The sequence below is a fragment of the Leptosomus discolor genome, chromosome 11 (assembly GCF_034619465.1).
Source record: "Leptosomus discolor isolate bLepDis1 chromosome 11, bLepDis1.hap2, whole genome shotgun sequence".
Classification (NCBI taxonomy): Eukaryota; Metazoa; Chordata; class Aves; order Leptosomiformes; family Leptosomidae; genus Leptosomus; species Leptosomus discolor.
In genome coordinates, this window is record NC_141401.1 from 2,060,311 (window position 1) to 2,083,254 (window position 22,944).

The 22,944-nt window shown below is 40.2% G+C and overlaps 1 protein-coding gene across 1 annotated transcript in view; it reads right to left on the bottom strand.

The window, feature by feature from the left end:
• MAP2K5 (mitogen-activated protein kinase kinase 5) overlaps positions 1–22,944 on the bottom strand; it is a 136,802-nt gene that overhangs the window by 106,543 nt on the left and 7,315 nt on the right. Inside the window, exons 2-8 of the mRNA XM_086471513.1 lie at positions 22,629–22,677; positions 17,342–17,409; positions 12,523–12,592; positions 8,893–8,933; positions 8,069–8,136; positions 5,289–5,337; positions 193–257 (exon numbers count right to left, since the gene is read on the bottom strand). Of these exons, the coding sequence (XP_086327639.1) occupies positions 193–257; positions 5,289–5,337; positions 8,069–8,136; positions 8,893–8,933; positions 12,523–12,592; positions 17,342–17,409; positions 22,629–22,677 (410 nt within the window). The remainder of the gene's footprint in view (positions 1–192; positions 258–5,288; positions 5,338–8,068; positions 8,137–8,892; positions 8,934–12,522; positions 12,593–17,341; positions 17,410–22,628; positions 22,678–22,944) is intronic.

Here is a 22,944-nt window from a genome sequence, read left to right on the forward strand (position 1 = left end):
AAAAGCAGACACCTTGCAAATATGTAAAGAGAATTCCTTAAAAGTTTATATTAAGAATTTATTTTATAATCTTCTCTGCATAGCAGCAACGGCCCACCTACATCTCAATACAAGTATGAAGGGTAAAAAAAAAAAAAAAAAAGAGCTGTTAAAATTTATTTTCGAAAATTTTAAGTGAAATTCAACACTCACTTGTAGACTGTGCCTCCATTGCCATGACCGAGGATGTCTCGATACCGTATGTCTTGTTCATTCATCTCCACAAGAAAGGAAGAAAAACAAAAGAGATGTCATGCTGTGGATGGAAATGTCAAGGAAAAGCAACTCTAGGCCATAAACAACAAGCAGTCTGGGTCATTTCAAGTTCAGCTGCAAGAACGAGAAGATCAATACAACATTTGCTGTCCAATTTATAAAAGACGATACCAAGGGACAAAGTGATGGAAAGTTTAATGACAATTTGTTTGCCTGGGTCATTTCATTAAAGTTTGATAAAAGGTGTCAAAATGGAATGATATAATATAGCTCAAGAGGGTCAGGTCACAGATACTGATAGGAAAAGGGTCTCCAGAACAGCACATAACCAAAGCCAAAGTTGGAGGTGAATGGAAACAATCCAACAGAAAACTGTCATCTTAAGTATGGCTAGAAAAGTTTATGATTTATTCTGGAATCAGCATAATTGATACTAATTGAGTGACAGTTCTGTCAGTAGGATTGCTTCATCGTGCTTAATTTATATACCTTTTAACTAAAGGAAAGAGTCTGGGAAAAAAAAAAATAGTCTTGAACTGCTATTCTAAAAATATTTTTCCTTGAAGTACACAACTAATTGCTTGTCTCAGTCTTTCTGCTCACTGGGACAACTCTCCAGATTTGATGATATCCTCAGATACTCGAGCAGAAGCCTGATACAAGCACTGTACATTGCAGATGCTGGAATTTGGGATCTTTCTGATACGCCTATTACACATCACCTTGCTGGATGAGCAATTTAAATGTAAAGCTACAGTTCAACCTTCTCCTGTACAAATACAGTTATGCTGATCTTCCAGCTAAACCACCTATTAAAAAAAAAAAAATCACTACAGACATTTTTGGAAAGCATACTTTAAATTAAATATTTTAAATAAGAGTAAATGCTGGGCTGCATGCATCTGCTGTTCCAAAGAGATCTCCTCCATTGTCTGATCACTGCAAGTGATACATGTCTGGGCTTATTCAATTTTTAAAAGATATTTTCCTAGGAATTTGTCACCAAATCATTAACTTGTTTCTATTAACTATTTGTATTTGATGGGATACCAAGTTGAACATTGCACATGAATTGGAACGGCTGCTTAAAGACTCTGTCACTTGTGTGTTAAACGGCATCAAAACCCCCTCCATGATATCGCTGATGTGATTAGAAATCACATAAGCACATCTGAGATAGCTTCAAATTAGCGATTTCAAGTACCACAAGCACCATGGTGAGAGCCACGCAGAGCTCGCCATAAGCCAACTATCTGTGTTTACCCGACTTCTGAAACGGCTTTTGCAACTCCGCGGGGACAAGGGCCCTTCCGTCGCTAAGCCGTGTTTAAGCATCCCTTCTCATACGATGTCAGTGCAGATAAGAGGAACTTTGCCCCTGGCTTCAACTGGCACAAGTCAGTGATGGTAACAAGCTGAAATGCCCTAAAGAGTCAATATTAAGCATGTCCTATGAACAGAAAATGGAATATTTAGTTGATTTAAATTAATATGTTTTAAGGACAGGAATGATGAACTCCAACATTTGTGTTCTTTCCTTTCACTACCGGAATAAAAAGCACACTTATTTCTCACTGGAAATATTTTTCCTCTATGCATTTCTTCCAGTGAGGTTAAAATCTCCGAGTTCTGAGAAAATTCAAAACACCTCAAAGCAGAAACGGATTCTGCATTACTACCTGTTTGTAGTTAAACCTGGGCCAGATATCCTAAGAGGGTATGAAGTAGCCCATTCAAGTACCAAGGTTTATGATGAAAATTAGAATTTATTTTATTAGTGAAAGCTATCTTGCTTACTGCATCAACCAGAAAACGCAAATAAAGGCAGGGGGGAAGAACAAGACACCTCATAAGGAACAATAATTCATGAATGGGTTTTAAAATGTGTAAAGAATCAATGCTGGATCCCTTGCACTAAAAAGAATTTCTCTGACTGCAGTACTCATTAATTTAAAGCACACATTGAGCTTAAGGAGTTCTGCACTTCTAAGTTGGAGGACTTTAATTCTCCAGCCTTTGAGATAACAACAAACATCTCTTTCCTATATTCCCAGCAGCGTTCTTCTGAACAAAACCCTTAAGAGAAATCAAATGAACCCACAAAGCCATGAACACACTTGTATCTTTGCTTCTTGGGAGGGAAAAAGAATTTTTTGGCAGTTACACAAGTTATAAGCAACAAATTGAGCAGAACCAGAGACATAAAGCACATTCTCTTTCCTCCTGCTTTTTGCTAACTGGTAAAAGGCGAGTATTTTCTTCGCAGCGTTCCCTACAAGCCAGCGACAGGAGCAGCTCCATCCTCTGCGGCTGCACCGCTCGCACCCGCTGCCAGCCCAGCACCATTTCTTGTCGCTGTGCACAAAGAGCAACCAGAAACCCTGGGTGAAATAGGAAGACTGGGTGGAGCAGGGATCTGCCAGCAACCGATAGAGAGATAAAGTGTGATTTAATGGCTCAAATAAAGATGCCAAAAACATGTGGTGATTTATTTATTTTACTGGGAAAACTGGATTCTCAATCATAAAATGATAACATAATAACAATGAACTCAACAGTAAGGACTGGAATATTAAGCCTGCAAACCCAAGTTTGATTGGATGCCGATATTAACAGAATTAATGAAAAAGCGAAAGAGACTTCAATTACGGACCAGCAAACAAAACATCCCTTGCTTATACCTGCTGGTTTTGAAAGAAATCAGTGTCTATCTCTTGTAAATCATTAAAAGCAAAATGCTCAATTAATCCTTATTTTATACGTAAGGGCCTGACAGAGGCAAAGTCCTGTAGCCATACCTTTGCTTTACGAATCGAAGCAATAATGGTTTCAGAAAGCAGTCACACTCTATGAGCAGACAATTGAAGAGATTTAGTAAATCCCACTTTATAGAGCAGAGACTAATCGGAAAACACAAGCCAGTCAAATGTTTCTTATGAACTGTTGACACTATATCAATGCTGAATCAATTGGTGGCATTTACTCTGAGTGACAGAAAAGAAATAAATATTTATATCGCATCACCTATATCAATGAACCTAGGCAGAAAGCTATTTCTAACCTGTCAATATTTGATTATCTTGAAGAATCATGTCCCCTTCTTTTAATGATTAATATGAATTCCTTATTAAACCTAAATGGAAACTACTAGAGGAATATCATTATGAATGCCTGAAAGCATAAACTGCCAAAAAATAATAAAAAATAATAGCCCAACCCATACTTAAGTAATGATAAGTGTGACTTAATCCCCCCAAAAGGGGGAAAAGTTAAAGTTACAACTAGAAACCTATTTCCAGTTACGGTTCTGTGACCAAATTTTGCAGAACACAATGCAGCATAACAAAAAGCATTTGCTCTCAACTGAAAGCAGTGTAACTCCTATCACAGCAGGGTGAATAAAACAGTATCAAAACTTATTTTGAATTTTCTTTTTTTTTTTTAAATTAGTTACAGTAACATTTTTTAATATCATAATAGGAGTTTTGGTTCCTTTATATCTTTCTAACATGCTGCCACACAGGGAAGAAATCTGTACCAATCTATCGCAGGGCACACAAAATACTCATTTCTATTCCTCAGAACCAATAAAATGCCAAATACAGCTTATGGACTCTATCACCAAAAGATGGCTTTTACTTACATCCAGTAATTCTTTTCCAAAAAATCAGTAATATTGGAGTAATTATCAGCTTCATTTTAAAAGTTCAGAAGCATGCTGCTGGTACTTACAGAATTTTAAGTTACCCAGAAAAATACATTATTGAGCTATGACTTTGAAACATTAACAAAACCACCTGGCAGGAATCTGTGAATATTAAACTAAGCCTGCACGTAAGGAACGCTGACAGGCTTAAAAATACCTTTCGAAGCGGTATTCAAAGGATTCAGTGCCAAACAGGCAAGGCTGCAATCCTGGGCTGTTCGACTCACATTTTAGAGGGGCGCTCTCATCTATTAGACCGCAATGTTACAGGTGATACTGAAGGACAAGCATGAAGACCAGCCTTTATCTTCTTGACACGCTCAACTACAACTACTTGATTCATGAAATGCCAATGAGGCTTGGAGAGGTCATTGTGTGAAGGCACTGAATACGCATCTGAGATAATTAAGATTTCAGCCTTCGAAACATGGAGGGGAAGTGAACAGCAGTTAAGAAAATCAATAAGAGTCTTTTATTTGCAGTGACACAGATGTCTCAGTCAATAGAGCCTAATAGGCAAGCTTGATCGCAACGGACAGGTGCCTGCCTCCAAGGCTATCAAAGGGCTTTCACTATGACAAATGTTAAAACGTATTTATGTTGCTGCTGAAGAATCTGGGATTCTTTTAAGGGAGTTTAATTTAACGGTGTATATTTAATGTCATTACGCTACTGCAAGCCTGGCTGTACATTCAGCTCAAAACGGGCAAGACACGATTGCTCCGCTGGTCCAGGACAGCACTTGTCCATCAATGGTTACATTAAACCTTTCACTTCTGGGTGCCAGAACGCCTGGAGCAGGAAGGGAGAGTAACAAGACAGCTTTCTACAACTTTGGGGGGTTTGTTTTAGTTTCGTTGTTCCAATTTGTTTTTTCAAGAAGCTACAACATAAGGTGATTCCAAACAGCGCAGAGTGGTTCCCTGCAAGAACCTGCTAAATATTTAAGTATCTACTGCCCTAAAAAATACAAAGGGCATCCAAACTGAGCAGTGGACTTAGTTATTCAAAATTGATTAACTTTCTTCCCTGGAATTGTGGCAGCGGCGCAACACGTGTGAGGTACTTCAATCTATTTGGAGCTAAATCTGATTAGCACATTTTGAGAAACGGGAAGCAAATTGCTATGCCAATCAAAGTAAACCAGGACACATAACTCATTCATATCGTGAAGGTTTTCATGGTCCCTCCAGTTCTGTATTAAAAGAACACATTACAACCAAACGAGCAGTAAGCATCTCTCCACCTAGTCGTGGCACGCCAGTCACCGCCGTATTAGGCAGCGATGAGATGCGCACGTAGCCAAGGCTCAATTCCACGCACCTACCTGCCCATTCGCAAGTATTTTCTTCAGCTCTGCAGAAGACTTTTTTAAGCTGAAAAAAAAAAACCCAAGAGGCAATTATTTTTAATGACAGCGCCATTTCACTCTATAAAGTGAAGTGAAACCATAAGGAACAAGAAGCCATCAGATTAAGTTCATGGTTACATACCCTAATAGATTTAACTTTAGCAACGCTGACTGACGTTCAGCACAGCTACCCCTCAAACTGCAGACAGCAGAAATGGAGGAGCAATGGACATTTAAGAAAATCAATATATTTTTCACCTTTACAAATCAGCTTTTTTAGATACCTGACTATACCACCATTTGAGATACACCCTACTGTCAGTTCAAAGAGGAAAAAGAAACAAAAAAAAAAGAGATACCTTCACACCAGGTGCTTCAAGAAACAACAGGAAAATAAGGCTCACATCCACTTTTCAGCTGTTTTATCTTGTTTTAAAACCCCTTAAGGCATTATCCCTCAATAATTCCTATACATCTGCGGCAGCAGGGAGTGCCATCGATGATGCTTTGCTACGTCAGCTGACCGTAGACTGGATCCCGGGGAGCAGGTCTGATTTTGGCATCTCAGGGACACACCTAAACTGAGGGCAGGGGGGAGTCCAGATTGCCATGTGCATCCATTCCAGGTCAACTTGCTGTGCTTTTTCAGAAGAAACTACTCCTGTGTCAGTAGTCTTCCATTATGCAAAATGTCCCATATTATTTTTTTTGAGTAAGAGAACTTTAACAAACCACAACTATCATCTCGGTGTGTTTTCTAGGTAAAATTATTAATGGCTTCGAACTACTTCCACCCACTCTCAAAATACTGCTTCACCTCCTTTCCTGACAAACTCTGCTCCCTGTACGTTCCACACAACAAACTGCCTGGGTAGCAGTATGTCTGCAAAACTTAATCTCAAAGAGACATTCTGCTCTTATTACCAAAGTGGAAAAAAAAAAAAAAAAAAGTACAAAATAATATATTCTTGAAAGGCATGTGCACGTGTCTTGATCACAGATCATTATTAACAAGAACAGTGAAAACACAGATTTCATATTTGGTGGCTTTGTTCTTTAATAGGCCTCTTGTTCCCACGACTACTTTAAAGAAAAATTAAGTTTTCCAAGGAAACATAAGTTGATCTTGTCATCTTTCATGACTAACAATTTGTGAACATGAAACAAAGAGAGACTTTCAATTACTTCAAAAACAAAACTCATAGTGCAGAAGGTTTCGGAAAAGGAATGGCAATTAACCACCAAATAAGGTGACAAGAATCTTCTAGAAGCCTCATTTTCAACGCACTTTCAGAACAAGCTCAAAGTACAGGCAGTACCGAAAGCCAAAGCCCAGCAGCGACAGAACGCAGCTTTATTTAGTTCAGCGGTGTGACAGATCGGGAGGAGGACTGCAGTTCGTGAGGACACCCAGATTTATTTTCTTTAAAGAGTCGTGGATAGGACCTTCACCACCGCAATACCCAGCAAATCTTCCCCAAGGGACAGGGGCAAACTTGACCAGAAGAGGTACCTGACACAGGGTATTGGCTTTCTTTGCTTTTTTAATCTCTACAATTAACAAAGCCACCAAAGGGAGCTCACAACTGGTTGTAACGGCACCTAAGCGAGGCAACCCAGGCAGCACCGCTCCAGCACTGCTGCCAACCACGCGGGGTGGCGTCCTCCTTGCCAACGGGGAACCACGTCGATCCCTCCCACCACGCCAAGACAGGGTTCGTGGGACAGCCCCACCACTGCGGCACTTCCCGGCGTCTGCCAGCACGGGTACCAACGCTCCACCGACCGAACGGGCTTAACGCACTACGACCGCTCTGTTCATCTTTGCCAGTTGTTATTTTTATTTTTTTCAAAATGCTCTCGGAGAGAAAACAGAGCAGCATGCTGATGCATGGATAAATGCAACATTACATGCTTATTAGAATAATAGAATAATTTAGGTTGAAAGGGACCTCCAGAGATTTCTATTCCCATGTTTCAAATATGCTCTTTTACGAAGAAAATGGAGCCAGCCTTTTTTTATTTCCTTTTAAGAACACATAAGGGGTTTTGGTGGGATTTTTGGTTATTTGTTTTAAAATCAATATGGAGTACAACGACTTCCCGGAACAGTTCCTGTAATAAAAGGGAGTTTACGCTCCAGTATTTAAAATCAGATCTCTAGGAAAAAAGAAAACGAGTTCTTCTGCATTTTAAGATCTTAATATGGGTTTTCAAATTAGGACTGGAATCCAAAAAGAAAGATAAGGGAGTTGGACTCCAAAACTTTGCTGAAACAGGATGAAACAGGGCACCTAAGCTGTTCAGATTTTTCAAAACTCTTACCCACAACAATGAACCTACTGAATTGGGTACCAAATTTTAAAATCAAAGAATCCTGGAATGAGATAAGCCACAAAGACCCAAACGTACACACCTTGCCATAGACAGTGACTATTAGATCAACTAAAACAAATTCCCTCACCCACAAACAGTATTTCAATGCTTCCTAAAGGACAAAGCCACCCGAAATATCCAGCAAAGACTTATTTCTTTCAGCAGAAAATACTTCTCCCGAACACGCAGCAGTCCCAGGCTAACAAGACCCATGAATCAAGGTAATTTCGTCTTCCCCACTCCACTCCCGTGCCCAGCAGTCATATTGAAAAAGTTACTCAACATCAAGCTTGTCCTTGGTAACCACCGCACACGAGGTTCCATTTTGTTTTAAGAAAAGACAAGAAAACAAGACAAACTCTCCCATTCCTGACTCTTACCTATTGCTTGGAAGGGAATCCGAGACGGCCGAACTGCTATTATTAGCAGACCCTGCTCGAGTATTTACCTGCAGGCAGGGAAAGGATCTTTATCAGTCGTTTGTGTTCAGAGGACACTCTTCTAATTAACCTGTAATTTGCCATGAATTTCTCATTTCACTATGAAGGTTAATTAGCTTGTTGCTAGGCATGCCGACGGTTGAGGCCTCGCCCGTATGTAGGTTAGCAGGCTATAATTCATGGACTACAATATCCTATCTTTACATCTTAAAGGCTTAGTTAAATAATACAGAAGAAAGAGATGATATGTCCACCATTTATCCTCCTTTTAAAAACTAAACAATCATTTAATATATTCACAGCCTTCTGCATTCCAAAACGACAATGAATACAGAAGCAATACGCATACCTGAATGAGTCAAACGACCTAAAAGAATTTCATTGCAGTGCCTTCCACACTGAGATACATTACTGAAATCAAACGGATATGGTGGGGTTTTTAAAACTCTTTGAAGTAGCAGCAGACATTAGTTGATAAACTGAATATTAAAATTTAGGAACCTTATTAACAGAGGTTAAAAACAAAAAGAAAGGCAATTCCATTTCTAATAAAACTGAATATACAGATATTGCAGCCAACACCCAGCAGATGAATCCTTCTCCCACCCTCACAAAAAAAAAAAAAAAAAAAAAAAGAAAAAGGAATTTTATAAAATCTGCTTGTCAGAGCTCAAGAAAGTGCAGTTTTATTTGACATTTCAATAAGTGGAACACAGCATTACAAATCCATCTAACTTTACTGAAACAATTATTGAAATTCGTACCTTCAGGCCATGTATGTTCCGTTTCCCAGGAGGCTTGCAGGCTGAAACAGTAATTGACTAAATTGTAGAACACATCAGGGCCATTTACAAATTTGCTCAAAATGAATCTTTTAAAAAGAAATGAGGGTGACACCAAAATTAGCAGAGAGAAATGATTGAAAAGTGCCTCCCAAGACCCAGAGTGGGAATTATGAACCAGAATTTTTAACTTGCAGGAGTGAGCATTTATAAATGCTAAGAGCTTTCTGACACCATGTAATATAAATTCTAATTTCTGCTTAAAACACATCAAAATCAAGAGGACTGTTGGCTTGAATTATCAGATTTTTTTGGTAATTCAAACGAAAATCTTATGTCACTATATTTTCACACGCTGTATTTTTTCTAGCACCGAACAGAAATATTTGCAAGATGTATTTTAAAGGAGTCAGCTCATCATGAACTAGTCATATTGTCAAATGCAGACAGTTTGTTTTAAATGTGGAAAAAAAACCCCACATTGGGGGGTGACAGCAGTGAGTCTCAAGAAACCAAGCACTGGATAAATGCAATACCAAAATGCCACATTTTGGATGCAGACGTACAGACGTGGCATCTCATTATGATGTCTAGGTTTACAGAGGGACATGCCGCTGGAGGAGAAAGTGTTTTCCTCAAGTCTCTTGAACCACATATCGCCTGGTTCCTCCATTCAGCGGATGTGCTTTTGTCAAATGTTAAAGCCACAAAGGCTTCCAGCTACATGTTACAGACAGTTCCCATTTTAAAACTACAGTGCCCTACAAATTGTATGTTAAAGGGCCTGTCACTTTTGATTGATTGTCTGAGGAGGGATGAATTTGATTTTTCTCTTTCTCTGATGCACATGCATTTCCCTTCAATTTTTGACAGCAGGAAACCGAACTATTTATTAGTCAGAAGGACACAGATGATAGTTATTAAACACATCAGTTAGGGCCAGGCCATGTGCCTTTAAATGACATTAGAAATTACCATGTGCATCTGTAAGAAGAAAAATATTATGATACTGTGGGCATCAAAAAAACCCCAACCAGAAAACAATAAACTATTCTAAAATATATATAAGCATATTAGATGTTTTCCAATACATTAAAATCGACACTTTGAACAACATATGAAAAGAATAATATTTTTCATGACACATATTTGAATAGCATGGTCACCTTGCACTCCCCAGATGCGATACATATATGTAACATAGGCAAGATACACAGGGGCGGACGCACACACACTGTTGTTTATGTATGTGCACACACAGAGGTTTATTTTCAGTACAAAAAAAGAACTCTGGCTCTTACTCCCTAGACAGCAACAATACATTATTTTTAAAAATAGACAAAATACCAATTTTCCTCCTTAAAGACTCTTAAATTATTAAAAGACATTTAAATTATCGAATGAATAAAGCACAGCCAAGGTAACAGAGGATGGCACGTGGACATTTACTACTCGTAGGCTTTATGGAAGACACGAGTTTTCAGAAGCTGCCTGGAGACGGCAACTGGGAGGCTTCCTCAGAAGTAAGAGGGGTAGAAAGGGAAAAGGACTCAAAGGAAAACTGGGCTTGCAAAGAAAGCTCTTAAAAAGGGAGAATCTTAAATTACAGGGCTTTAAACTGCAGTATGTAGAGAGACATGGCCAAAAGGGCATGAAGGAAGAGCGCTTGTGCTAACAAAATTTGGGATGTTATTAGAGAGGCAGGACAAGAAGATGGAAAAAAAAATGCAGGGAAGAGCATTTTGTTCAATATTGCAGAAGAGCAGCAGTAGAACTTGGAGGCGGTCTGGGTACGAAGGGAGTACAGGGTAGCTTTAAAGCTGTAACCTAGAAAGAATAGATGTTTTAAGAAGGTGATTTGGAAAGATCAAACAGCAACTCAGCTCTGAAGCAATTTAGAGTAAGTGGCAAGCCACCTACAAGGAAATACCCAGCAGACACGCGAACAGTTAAACCAACGGTGAAAACGTGGAGATAATACACAGGGATCATATCCTCAGCAGCCTGGAGATGAATTCTGAACCTCCACAGTCAAAGAAGATTATCCTTGGATGTAAAGCTAACAGAAAAAGCAGACAGCCACAGGAGCAGGAATCTACTTGGCTGGTTCCTCAGGAAGGACCCAAAAGGAGAATCTCAAAGAAGGTTACGCCTGATTTGTAATCTCAAAACATCCCTTTAAACACTCAGGCATGCCAGCTACTGAGCACAAAGAACCGTTTGCTTAAAGGGAAATATATCTGATTGCCTTGTATTTCCAAGAAGGGTTCCCCACCTACTAGGATCATCCACTGTATTGGTTTCTCCAAGCCACACGAAAGCCTAGCATTTTATTTCTTGCAAGCGGTGGCCGGTGGTTCTAGACAGAATGTATGTCGTAATTAAGTGGTAGTTGGGGAGAAAGGCTGAGACCCTCGCATCTCAGCCTGGGAAGAGGCAGAAGATAGCTTCCCTCTCCATAGCTGTCCTTGCGCTTCTCTCCCGAGAACACATCTCGACTGCTGGTTGCTCTGGAGTCCCGCAGCTCAAACATCCCGCTCAATCAGATCCTGCTAGCCTGAGCCACAAAAAAACCCAAGCCAAAACTCTCCGTTTTCCCCTTGAATTGACGTCTCTTTTGAACAGGAGCATACTAGACTACCAGGAAACCCAGCCTCCTTTTGAGACCTTATTAGCATGTGTTTGAGAAGGCTCTTGGTTAATTGCCCAATTCAAACTTCAGAGAGTTGTAAGTAATGGAAGTCTAGAACGTTTAATTGGGAGACTCATAGTATGATTATTTGTATAATATCAGTTAAGTGAGAAGAGTTTAATTTTTAATTATTTCAATTAATTTATTGCTGGGAGATTTACTTGGAGAATTTAAACCTTATCTGTTTCATCAATTAAGAATCAGAGATTCAAAGACTGGATACTGGGAGCATCTGAATGAATCAGCGGAATTACGTAATGGATTAGTCTTTTTTTAACCGTTATTTGAGTTCAGAGAGAGCAATGCATTCCCAAAAACCTAACTAGCTGCCTATGGATTTTTGCGCGGGATGTAGATGACCTATTTTTTAATTGCCTCGGCCCACATAATTGACTACATCTTCCCCTGTTCAGAAGAACTCTTATAAAGTACTTGTGATCACTTTGATACCACTGCTAAGTGCCCAAATCTCAAATAAAATGTGTCACGGATAGAGCTTCTGTGACAGACATGTTCCCATTTTCAAAATGAACAACGACAGTCACACTCGCCAAGTCTGTTAGACTGATTAATCATATTAGAAGATCTTAACAAAGCCCAATTTTCCTAAGTATCCAAAACTTAAGTTATTCATCTGCTTTGGTTTGAATACATGCAGAATCACCACCAATGAGTTTTTTAAATGTACTTAAATATGTACTATGCAAACTGAATCTTGTTAGTCTAATTTACTCCAGTAAATTAGCTATTTTATATGCAATAAATGTAGTTTTCTCTACACTCCCCACAATAATGAATTCTTCTATCCAAATTAAGAGGTAGACATCACGTTATGTGCATTTAAACCCCCCGAAAACATAACTGTTGATGAAACAGTTTACTGATATCATCATTGTTGATTAGAATTTGTTAAGCATTACCTCTTGGATATATCTGTAGAGGCTCTATTAACTGTCCATTTACTTGCTGTTCCATTACAGTGGAGTAATACTGCAAAGAGATTAAAGAAAGAGATTACTCAGTAATGTATGAATAGTAGTAAGAGCACTTATGGATTGTTTAATTCAATGTGGGTTTGGCTTTTTTTTTTAATTGCCATAGTACATATCAGCCTTCAGAATCCTCTCTCATCATTCGCAACGTTCACACAACAAAGCGACACGGGAGGAGCACAAGCAAGGGGGGTCGGTTATCGGCTCAGCTGAGCAAGTGTCGGGCCCACCTGAAACCCGTGAACGCTTCAGAAGAGCGAACCAAACATGTACAGCAAACACAGCAGCAGCTGCCGCACCTGGAGAAGCCGGGAAAACCGGTCAAACGTGGAAACAAAGAAATGCTGTAAATACAGTCAAAACCTGCGCAATTAGGAAAACTCCAAGGGAGAGGAGAACCTGGAAGCCATCCAAGGATTTGCAGTGATGAAGCACGGTCAGGGCAGTTGGGGTCACATCCCACATAAGCGGAGATGTCGCACACTCCCTTAGCGTACAAATTTAATGCACAGTAGGGTATGCAAAGCAGCCTTACACTGCAGACATATCGAGACCTTGAACTCCACAGGAACTGCTAGGAGTGATCTGGGGGGGAAGTTTGTTGATAAAGAAAGGCTAAGAACGGACAAAAAGGGATGCAAAAGTATCTGAGAACACCAAGACCCAAGAAGAGCAAAAAAATACGTAACGTGGTATGAGGAAGCCTGAGAAGTGGCACGAGGATGAAGATGAAGAGTGGTATTAAATGAAGAAATAAACATCTGGGATTAAATAAACTGAAATCTTTGTTAGCCTTTTTCAGTTGACCCTCACTCCTGAGGAGCAGCGAGCACACCGGACAGACGTTTAACATTACGACCAGACAATCCTGGGGCAGGAGACAGACTTTGCTATGAGTTTACTGTCTATAACCCGCACATCTCTCATCATGATGTGTTAAATATCGACAGCACATCACAAAGCACGTTTCTTCTGCAATCGCCGAACATCTTTGAAGCAAACCCGCTGGCTGTGGGCCAGATCTTCATGGCATAAATCAGTGTGGCTCCACTGACTTTCATGCTAATTCTCACCAGCCGAGTGTGGTCTAAGACTTCAGCATGTCACTGTTACCAGCGTTTTGTGATACTATTACTCTAACTGGCAAGAATGGATGTCGACGAGGAAAAAAATTCTAAGTCTCTATGGAATCAACCACATGTATTTCACTCACACCAACGGTTTCCCATAACGCAAGCATTTTTTATCCATGCAACTTAAAAAAGATAAAAGTTTATTAACCACCTAATGTTACAAAACATTTTTATTTCCTCTTACAATGGGATTAAACTATAATAAGCAAGTGTTAGATGGACACCAAAGTCAATTCACGTGCAGAAGTTTTTCAGTACTTCTGTTTTTCAGATTCATGTCAAGAAACAGGAAGAAATTTTGCTTTGGTGAAAAAACTGTTTGAAAGAAAATTGCTGAGGGTTTAAGGATCCATCCAGCCCCACCTCCTGTGTGTACAGCTAGTACAATGCCTGCTGCTAAAAGCATTTCTCTCATTAAAATCTCGCCACAAGATTTTGGGGGGGGTGGGCATCTCATTCATATTAGTGCACAAACATATAAATCCACATCTTAAATAACCACGGGACACAGGCTTTCGCTGTGCTTATACAGAGAAAAGCTATTCATTCCAAAAGCCCATTCTTTTGAAACGATCAAGAGGTTTTTCAGGAGTCAGGACTATCCCATAGACTTATTTTGTATCAAGGGGGTCATGAATAACATGCCAAATCCTCCCCCACATCCCTTCATAAAAATGTGTCACCAGTACCTAACAGTTATGGAGCTGTGAAAGAACCTCCTCCTCCACCGGGGACCAAAACTGCTTATGAAAACCAAACTTTTTTATGACCATTTTACTAGTGGCATTCTATGACCTGAAGAAATACATACACATAGCATAAACATATACAACATACTCCCTAGAATAATAAACTAAAATAAACATATATGAGACTGTTTCCTATTAAGAAAAAAAAAGAAAAAAAAAAAGGAGAGGGAGAAAAAAACCATGGCCCTCTCCATTACTCAAACAGTGATGACAAGTAAATGAAATATCAATCATGTAAGCTGTCAACCTTTTGGGACAGCAATAACTGTTAACAAGTAGTCTGCAAAAATTGTCTGAGAATGACTTGTCCTCCACACACGAGCATTTGAGGTTTCCATGGAAAATTAAGATGCCAGTGGCTATTTGGAACATTGTTCAGGTATTCTTTTTAATGGAAAATTTGCCAGTTATTGATCCAAAGCATGTACCCCTTGCTTTCAGAAAGCTGCAAGCAACTTTCCAATCAGTGGCTGTCAAAAAAATTACTGCCTTTTTACACTGATACAAGACAACAGCTAAAGTGCAACTACACTGCTACTCAATGCCTGTCTTAATTAACTGCAATGCACAACAGAACAATAATTTTATGTATCATTCCAAAATATTTGCATAAGCATCATACAAACTATTTCTCCATACTCTAAAATAATTCCAGAACTGCCTGAAATCACTTACTGTCAAGTTCAGAAACCAAAAAGCCTAAAGATGCGTGACTCCAAACGTCTTCCCCAATCATAGTGTCATACCTGCATGGAAGAGATCTGTATTGTCAGGGAATGATCTTTTTGTTCTTAAACTGAAAGAAAACCCTCCACTTTCATTTTGGAGAACACTAGCAGAACTGGAAGTAAATTGTACTATGTCAAAATTAGTAGAAATATTTTGGCAGCTGTTCAATCCTCCAAATATTTGTTGCAGACCTCAAAATACTCAAAATTTAATATTTTTTGACCCCGGTATATTCTTCAAGAAGACAGTACATTCGTTCCTTTTCTTGTAGGCTAAGAACATTTGTTTTCTTATAAACATACCCCAAAATGACACTTATGATGTCAGAAAGTTAAACCATCAATGCAACACTCAAATAGGAAACAAGCTTAAAACTGAAGGGAAAAATTTTCAGAGAAGAAAAGCTGCTGAAGCAGAAAGAAGTCATTTACAGACATCCCATAATTTTTTAAGGGAAAGCAGAGAGTTGAGCAATCATAACTCTAATGTACTGAAACTTTAACAGTAAGCTTGGAAGCATAGCTAAAAGATGACCTTACAAAGGCGTGATTAATCTTAAGACTGTGCCAGGAAAACTCAAGTTTTCCAGTTTAACAGCAGAAATGGCAGACATTTTAAGAGGAAAAATTGAGAAACACAAGGAATTCCAGTGAGGAAGCATCACCATTGATTTAGTTGTATGAAACAAAACAAAACAAAAAACCCTCAAAGAAGCGCAAAACCCCCTTGACTGCAAGATTTTTCTTCCTTTCTTTCACACAACGGTCTCACGCTCTTTAATACCAACTCGTAATACAACGGTTACACCTCCTCTGGAAAGAAAACCGCACCTGAGACGGGCTTGTTCACTAAATCCCTTGAGTTTCACAGAGATCAACGACCAGCATCTGGAACCTGCACTTCCTTCACCCCAGGATCAAGTCACAGGCAATGACTCAAGTCTCTTTGGACCAGGGTCTGCCAACAGCCTTCCCGTCAACCAACGTCCACCGCAGCCTTCGCAAGGCAAGAAACAGCACAATCTCTGCAGATATCAAAAGGATCCGAGTTTCACTGAGAAAGGCTTCCTGGAGCCTAGAAAAACCAAGCCCCCTTCCTAGGAAACACCAATCGTTGGATGTATTTATGGGCTCAGTTCAGGACGAGGACACCGCGCTGCTTTGCCAAACACCAGAGACCGTGGGCCCAAGAGGGATCCATTAAGCAAGACTCAGGCAAGGTGTAGGTGATCCCTGCTCTGCCTCCTCTGCCACAGGGAACTGAGGAGGAGGACTAAACTGAACCAAGTCGTTAAAACCACCTACAAACGGTACTGAACAGGTTTTGTTTCTGACATGTTCCAAGTTAAGGCCATTAATACGGTGAGAAATGCACTTCATGAGGAACCAGAATTCCATCTGGCTTAGAGAGAAAATACCCATTTGTTATTTTCTTGCTTATCAATTTAGTTCGAAAGGAAATGTTAAACGATTTTTTTCACTTACACCTGCAACAAGAAAGCAGCTATATTCCAAGTATTTTGTTTCAATAAGTAACTGCACACTTTATTTCTACAGACAGGTCTTATATTTATAGGTATCTAGACAGAGATTTTACACACATCTGTGTATATAAAGGCACACACAGACACACATATATCTCATATTAAAAAACAGAAAATACATTTTTAAATCCTCTATGAATATTGAGCCCGGAGCTACAATGAAACTCTTCTGTTAGGAGGGGTGAAACAGTCTCCAGATGAAAGTAGATTTTGAAAAATTTTTAGAGCCCAGGGGTTCATTTTTAATGAGCCGTTACTTTAAGTACTGCATAAAAAATACAAGAAATTGATAGTCCATTTAGCCTGCACTATACCTAATGCAAAAGTCATTAAGATGCATTATTCTTAATGTTTATGATATGATCAGTAAGTGTACAAGTCTTTTTTTTAAAAAGTCAAGCATGTCCATAAAGCTTCTATGACACAGTTTTTGAACACCTACACTTAATACAGGAATATTATACTGTGAACTTAACGCAGGAACACTGTGCAGTGAACACTGCAGCTTCGGTTAACACTCTGATACAAGCAAAAATACACAAAGAGAAACTGAAAAACACAGAAAACACCAGCATTTGTTATACTATACCTACATAGGACAGCATGGCTTTCATTTCTTCGTCGCTTCTAACAGTAATCCGATCACCATCCTCATCTTCATCTACCAAAGAAATGTATTACATTCATGAACAAGGGAAGAAGGATATTTTCAATTTTAATAGATAGGGTTTTTACTCGGACTTTTACAAATAAAGATACAAAGAAAGCATAAGCCAACTACACAAGGTAACCAGGCACTCTGAAATAACAACGTATAGTGACTCCAAACGTGAATTAACAAAGATAATTGCATCTAAAAAGGGGACGTGAACAAGGTGCTCAAAACTTCGCTCTCAACAGTTCTTTTACTGCCAGAACCTCTCCAGAAGCAGAGCGCCTTACACATGCTGTAACACCCCCCTGACAAAACCCATCAAGGTATTCTTCTGACGCAGCAAATGGGAAGTAAAGTTTCTGCGTGTGCTTCGATCCTCTCAGACGGAGTCACGTTTTGGCAGTTTCTTTCACCAGAATTACTAGAAATCCAAAAAATAAATAAATAAATTGTTTTCCTTCCACTAAAACCTTCTGGTCTCACTGACAACCCTACCTCAGCTCACCTGCCCTGTGTCAAGTTCCTCCCACCCCTCTGTCCCCATCCCACCCCCCATGACGAACACATGGGCATCTCTACTTCTTCATGACACAGCAACGCGGACCTAAAAAAAAAAAAACGGGAACTTACAAGCGGACACAAATCCACAAAGTTTACATCGAGAGACTTAGACAAAGGGAGAAGTTCGTGACCAAGCAAAACCAGGCTGTGTCTTTGTTCACAGGGCAACTGGGGGCGAAGAGGAGGCACGAGCAGCAACCACGGTTTCGTGACGATGGCTCGGACGCAGCCACAAACACCCAGACAAGGCACTTGTGGCGTAAGGAAAGAGGCTGCTGTAGAACCAGGGGAACGGGAGCAAGATTCGGAAAGGCTCCAGCAGAGCAAGGCGTTCAGAAAGAATTATTAATACGAAGGTCTGAAGGAGGAATAGGCTTTCCCAAGACATATGGCAGGATTCAGCAGGTGCAGCTTTACCAGGGGGCTCAATCCCCCCCATTAGCACCAGCTGGTGCCACAACACACTCCAGTGTCACGTGCAGCAGTTGCCGAGACACCTTGTGCAGCTCCTTCACTCCGACAGGAGCAGCATCCACCCCGTCCTCTCCTGCCCCGGTCCTCGTGGAAAGCTCATACGCTTTCACTGACGGGAGAGCTGCACCAGTCACCAGACGAACAGAGCAGCCCCCTCCCCTCCAAATCAGTTACAAAATGTTAATTTCTTTTTATTGCTCTAGCTTTGGGGGAGAAGGGAGGGTTAATGATCTGTCTCCAATTTTTGCCTGCTGCCATTTAAATATCTTCCTTAGATACTTTTTAAAAAAAAAAAAACAACCCACAACACAGAAAAACCCCAAAGCACACTGGTGTTTAGCCCAGTTGTACATTTATTTTTTCCCTTTAGACTGGGAGCTCTTTGAAAATAAAACAACGAAACATCCAACTGACACCAAAGAATGGCTGACAAATTCACACGCCTTTTTGGCCAGAAAACTTCTATCATGGGAAATCTCAACCCATTTGAGCTGGGCTATTTAAAAGGCCTGAGACACCCACCTCTTCCTGAAAGCTGATGTGTCAGGACACATCCACGCACACGAGGCTGGGCAGACCAGGATGATTCTGCCCGTGCTCCAAGCTGCAAGCAAGCCGGTCAGAAAGCTGTATGGTCACAAGAGAAGAGCACTCTGCCCGAGCTAACATGCACTGGGAAACCAAGGAGCAACACACACACCACATTTCTAACACCTATTAAACACCAAAGGGTGAGGACGTGGAGATGAGTGAGTGCATTTGCACGGCTTCAGGACCAGAGCAGGTTTGCTCCCGACCAGCTCAGGACATAAGCAGAGCCTGGGGCAGTCTGTCTGTCTGTCCCCCTCTCTATAGATGTGCTCTCTGCAATCACAGCCCCCCCTGTGATTACATCAGCATAAAAAAAAGTGTCATTGTGTCCCTATCTTGCTCATAGTTATGCACAAGAATTTGGGAAGAGATCCAAGTCAACAAATTAAAGTTACCCGAGAAAAGGAGTTTGTTCATTTTGCCTCTGAAAATTTCTGAGGCTATAAGAGCAAAACAAGGCAGAAGAGAGTGCAAAGCAACAACAGAGAAATAATAAGGAAAAAAAAAAAGTAACAAAAATCTTAGAATTACACTTTAAAAATGTACTGGAAGAGAGCTATGGGACACTGGAAATGTGGAAGCTGGAAGAGGATAGACAGCATAGCGATGCCCTACAAGAGCCTTAGCTCATGGAAATTTAACTGGTGAACTGCCAGATTGCTAAAACTACTTGCTAGGGTTACCAGCCTGCAGCGAGTCATGAATGATGAAAAGATTAAGAAGAGTTAGTGAGTTGAATCTGAGTGCTTCCTTGCCTGGAAACATTTTAGGCAGAAAGGAGGAGGAGCTGTGAAACTGCTACCTGGCCAGAACCCAAGTCCCAGTCGCAGCATGTAACGGGGTAAGGAAAGCTGAAGAAGCAGCTGTTGGAGTAGTGAACACAGCGAACGCCATGCATCAACAAGAAGGGATCAGAATAAAAAGCAGAAGAGGGGAAACATATGAGAGAGAGATGAATATATGGAGATAAAAAGCCGTTAAACGTGCCTGGCTTGAGGGAACAGACTGAGCTGGGACCACCAATAAAAGAAAAAGTGGAAAATTCTTAAAGCCCACTTGCAAAATGTGTATTAAAAAAAACCAAATAAACAAATCACACATTCTTCATTGCAAATGATTAAGAAATTGACTCCAAAGTTCTCAGGACCGCAAAATTCTTGATGGTGGCACAAAGAGAATAAACTAAAAATACGTTGATGAAAACGCAGATAATGTTACCTGGCATTAAAAGGAGCTGAATTCTAAAACAGCCAGGCAATGCTTGTAAAGAGCAAAACCAGAAGAAAATCCCTCCCATAACTATGCAGAGATCCTTTGCCACCCTACCACGACATTTAAGTGGGCACAGCCCAAAAACTAGCTAGATACAACACATGGCTTCAGAAAGATTTCCAGGCTTCTCTACTTGCCTAGAGCACAGCAATACGATTTTCCAGCACATTAGGGAAGCAAAAGTAGAACCAAAAAATCCTACGTACTGGCTGGATTTTGCTAATGTCACTTAAAATGGAGGAAGAAATCCTTGCAAGATACCAAACAGAGTGCAGCAGATGGTAAACAAATATTATGAAGCAATCTTCACAAAATCTGCAGTGTGTCACAAATATACAAAATGGCAGAGTTTGGATGAAAGGATCATAACAGGCCATATGTTGTTAGTGATTTTATTTGTAGTGATGTGTAATACAGTGGTGAAATCCACATAAAGGTCCAACAGGAGGAGAAGTGCAGCCCCAGGTAGGAGCCGCAATGGCTGGTACACTGGAGATAGCAATAACTAAACAAACAGTAGAGCAGCCTGCACTGGATGGCAATTATCCACATCCGAAGCAGCAATGAAGCAGGTGAGAACGAAGCTGAAGCTGGTAAAATCCAGGCATTTGATATGGAAAAAGTAACCAGAAAAATCACGCATCAATATACATAACATATTTTAGATGCCAGTTAAATGGCAGGGGAAACGGTTTTGTGCAGATGTAAACGACAGACTAGAGACATGAACTGAAAGCACAGAAGCAGATGTTAGAAGACACAGCAAAATAAGTACTTCCAGGAAAGTTCTACACATGGTACCATTAATATGGGCTACTGCCCTGATTGCAGCGACTGCTACTGGTGCATGAAGTTCAAGCAAAGCTAATGTGTGATGTGGGAGGTATGTAAAAAAAAAATATTAACAAATCATAAAAAAAAAAAAAAAGGCAAGGTCTGGAGCTTGGTTTTGCTCAGGTCTCTTTGGAAAGTCTTGTTTTAAAAAGCAGGGCAGGAGAAACGTCGAGGACACAGAGAAATAACACTTGTAATTTCCATTCTTAGGTTTCTAGCGTTTCAGGAGAGGAAAACACAAACATAGGAAAAGAAAGATAAAAAGCACTAAATAGTACTTGAAGGACCACAAAACAATATTTCCTTTGATCATCTACAGGCAGAATTATCCATAAAGCTCTAAAAAGGGGAGAAACGCTACTAAGAATGTAAGGCCCTATCTTGTATCTGCTCTCTCACCTTCAGCATCACTACCTTACTCACAACACTACCAATCCCCTCCAGCTCCTTCTTGCTATTTCACCTCTATCAAAGTAAAACACAGAGTCATACAGAAAAAAAAAAAAAAAAAAAAAAAAAAATTAAAAGGGAACAGCAGGAGCCCTCTCCAGTTGGGAGAGAACTCCAGCCCCATATCTTATCCCCCAAGACAGAGATGTTTGACTCCCCTTTGCAGCTTATTGCTCTTCAGACAGGACAATCCCTCAGGAATCCCTCAAAAAATAAACAAGGTTCAGAGAGTACATCTGAAACAGATATTAGCAGATAGAGGTCTAACTCTGCGCTAACATACTCACCGAGAGCTTTCCTAGGATAATAGAACCACCTTCACGAGGTGCAAGTGCCATTATGGACAACCCCAACCTACAGCTTGCTCAGATCCTCCACAGAAGCTATTTTTCCCAGCTTCTCAACCAGACCCACATGGCCTTTTAGAAGTTATTGCTACTGCCCCAGTCTAACCAGGTGTCACTCTCCTGCAGCTCTCATACCTCCTCCAGGAGCTGAAGCTGAATAACTACTGACATCTCCTGCTCTCACAGAGGAGACAGAGAAGACAGTGTATTTAGCCTGAGCCCAGAAGGGAAAAAGGGAAACTAAACCCACAGCAGTCCTTCCAGCAAAAAAACAGACATTTGTTCCAGTGAAAGGAAACACTAATTTCTAACGCTGCTACATTTGGTACAAAATCTGCAGGTTGTACCACGTTTCTGTAAAAGCTGCTGCTCTTTTGGCTTCTTCCAACGGAGGATTAAAATTTTAAACTTAGACCTACAGGTACTTTATACTTTGCATTTAATTTGAGCAATATAATTGCAGTGAGGAGTAAGAGCATGGTAAGGTCATGCTGGTAATTAAAGCTATATTGTAGAAATATGCTCATTCAAGATGTGATTAAATAATAAAATATTGCTTAGTTCAGTATCATCATTAAAGTTGCATTAACGCGTAAATATTTAACTGTAACATATCATGAACGTAAACATTATTTATTTAAAAAATGACAGCCCCATAATGTGACAAAGGAGACAGTTTATACAAGTCATACTTACACTCAAATGCCGTTGTCGTTGCATCTGGCAAAACTTGACCGATGACATCCTAAAACGTAAAGCAGAGTTAGCTATACATCACACGTGAGATGCCTGAGATGATTTAGAGTAAATCACCTCAATCAGACCCCAGCTACAGGCTGAAGACTTAAAGACCCACCACTCACCACCGCGCCCCAAAACCGCAAACTTCTCAGTGCGCAGCACAAATCAGTACAAATCACGGTGCTCTTCTTCCTCTCCATGTTACCTCAAGGAAAATTGTCTTTTCAGAAAACTCAGTCATAATTGCAAACAAGTCAGTGTTGTCTGTTCT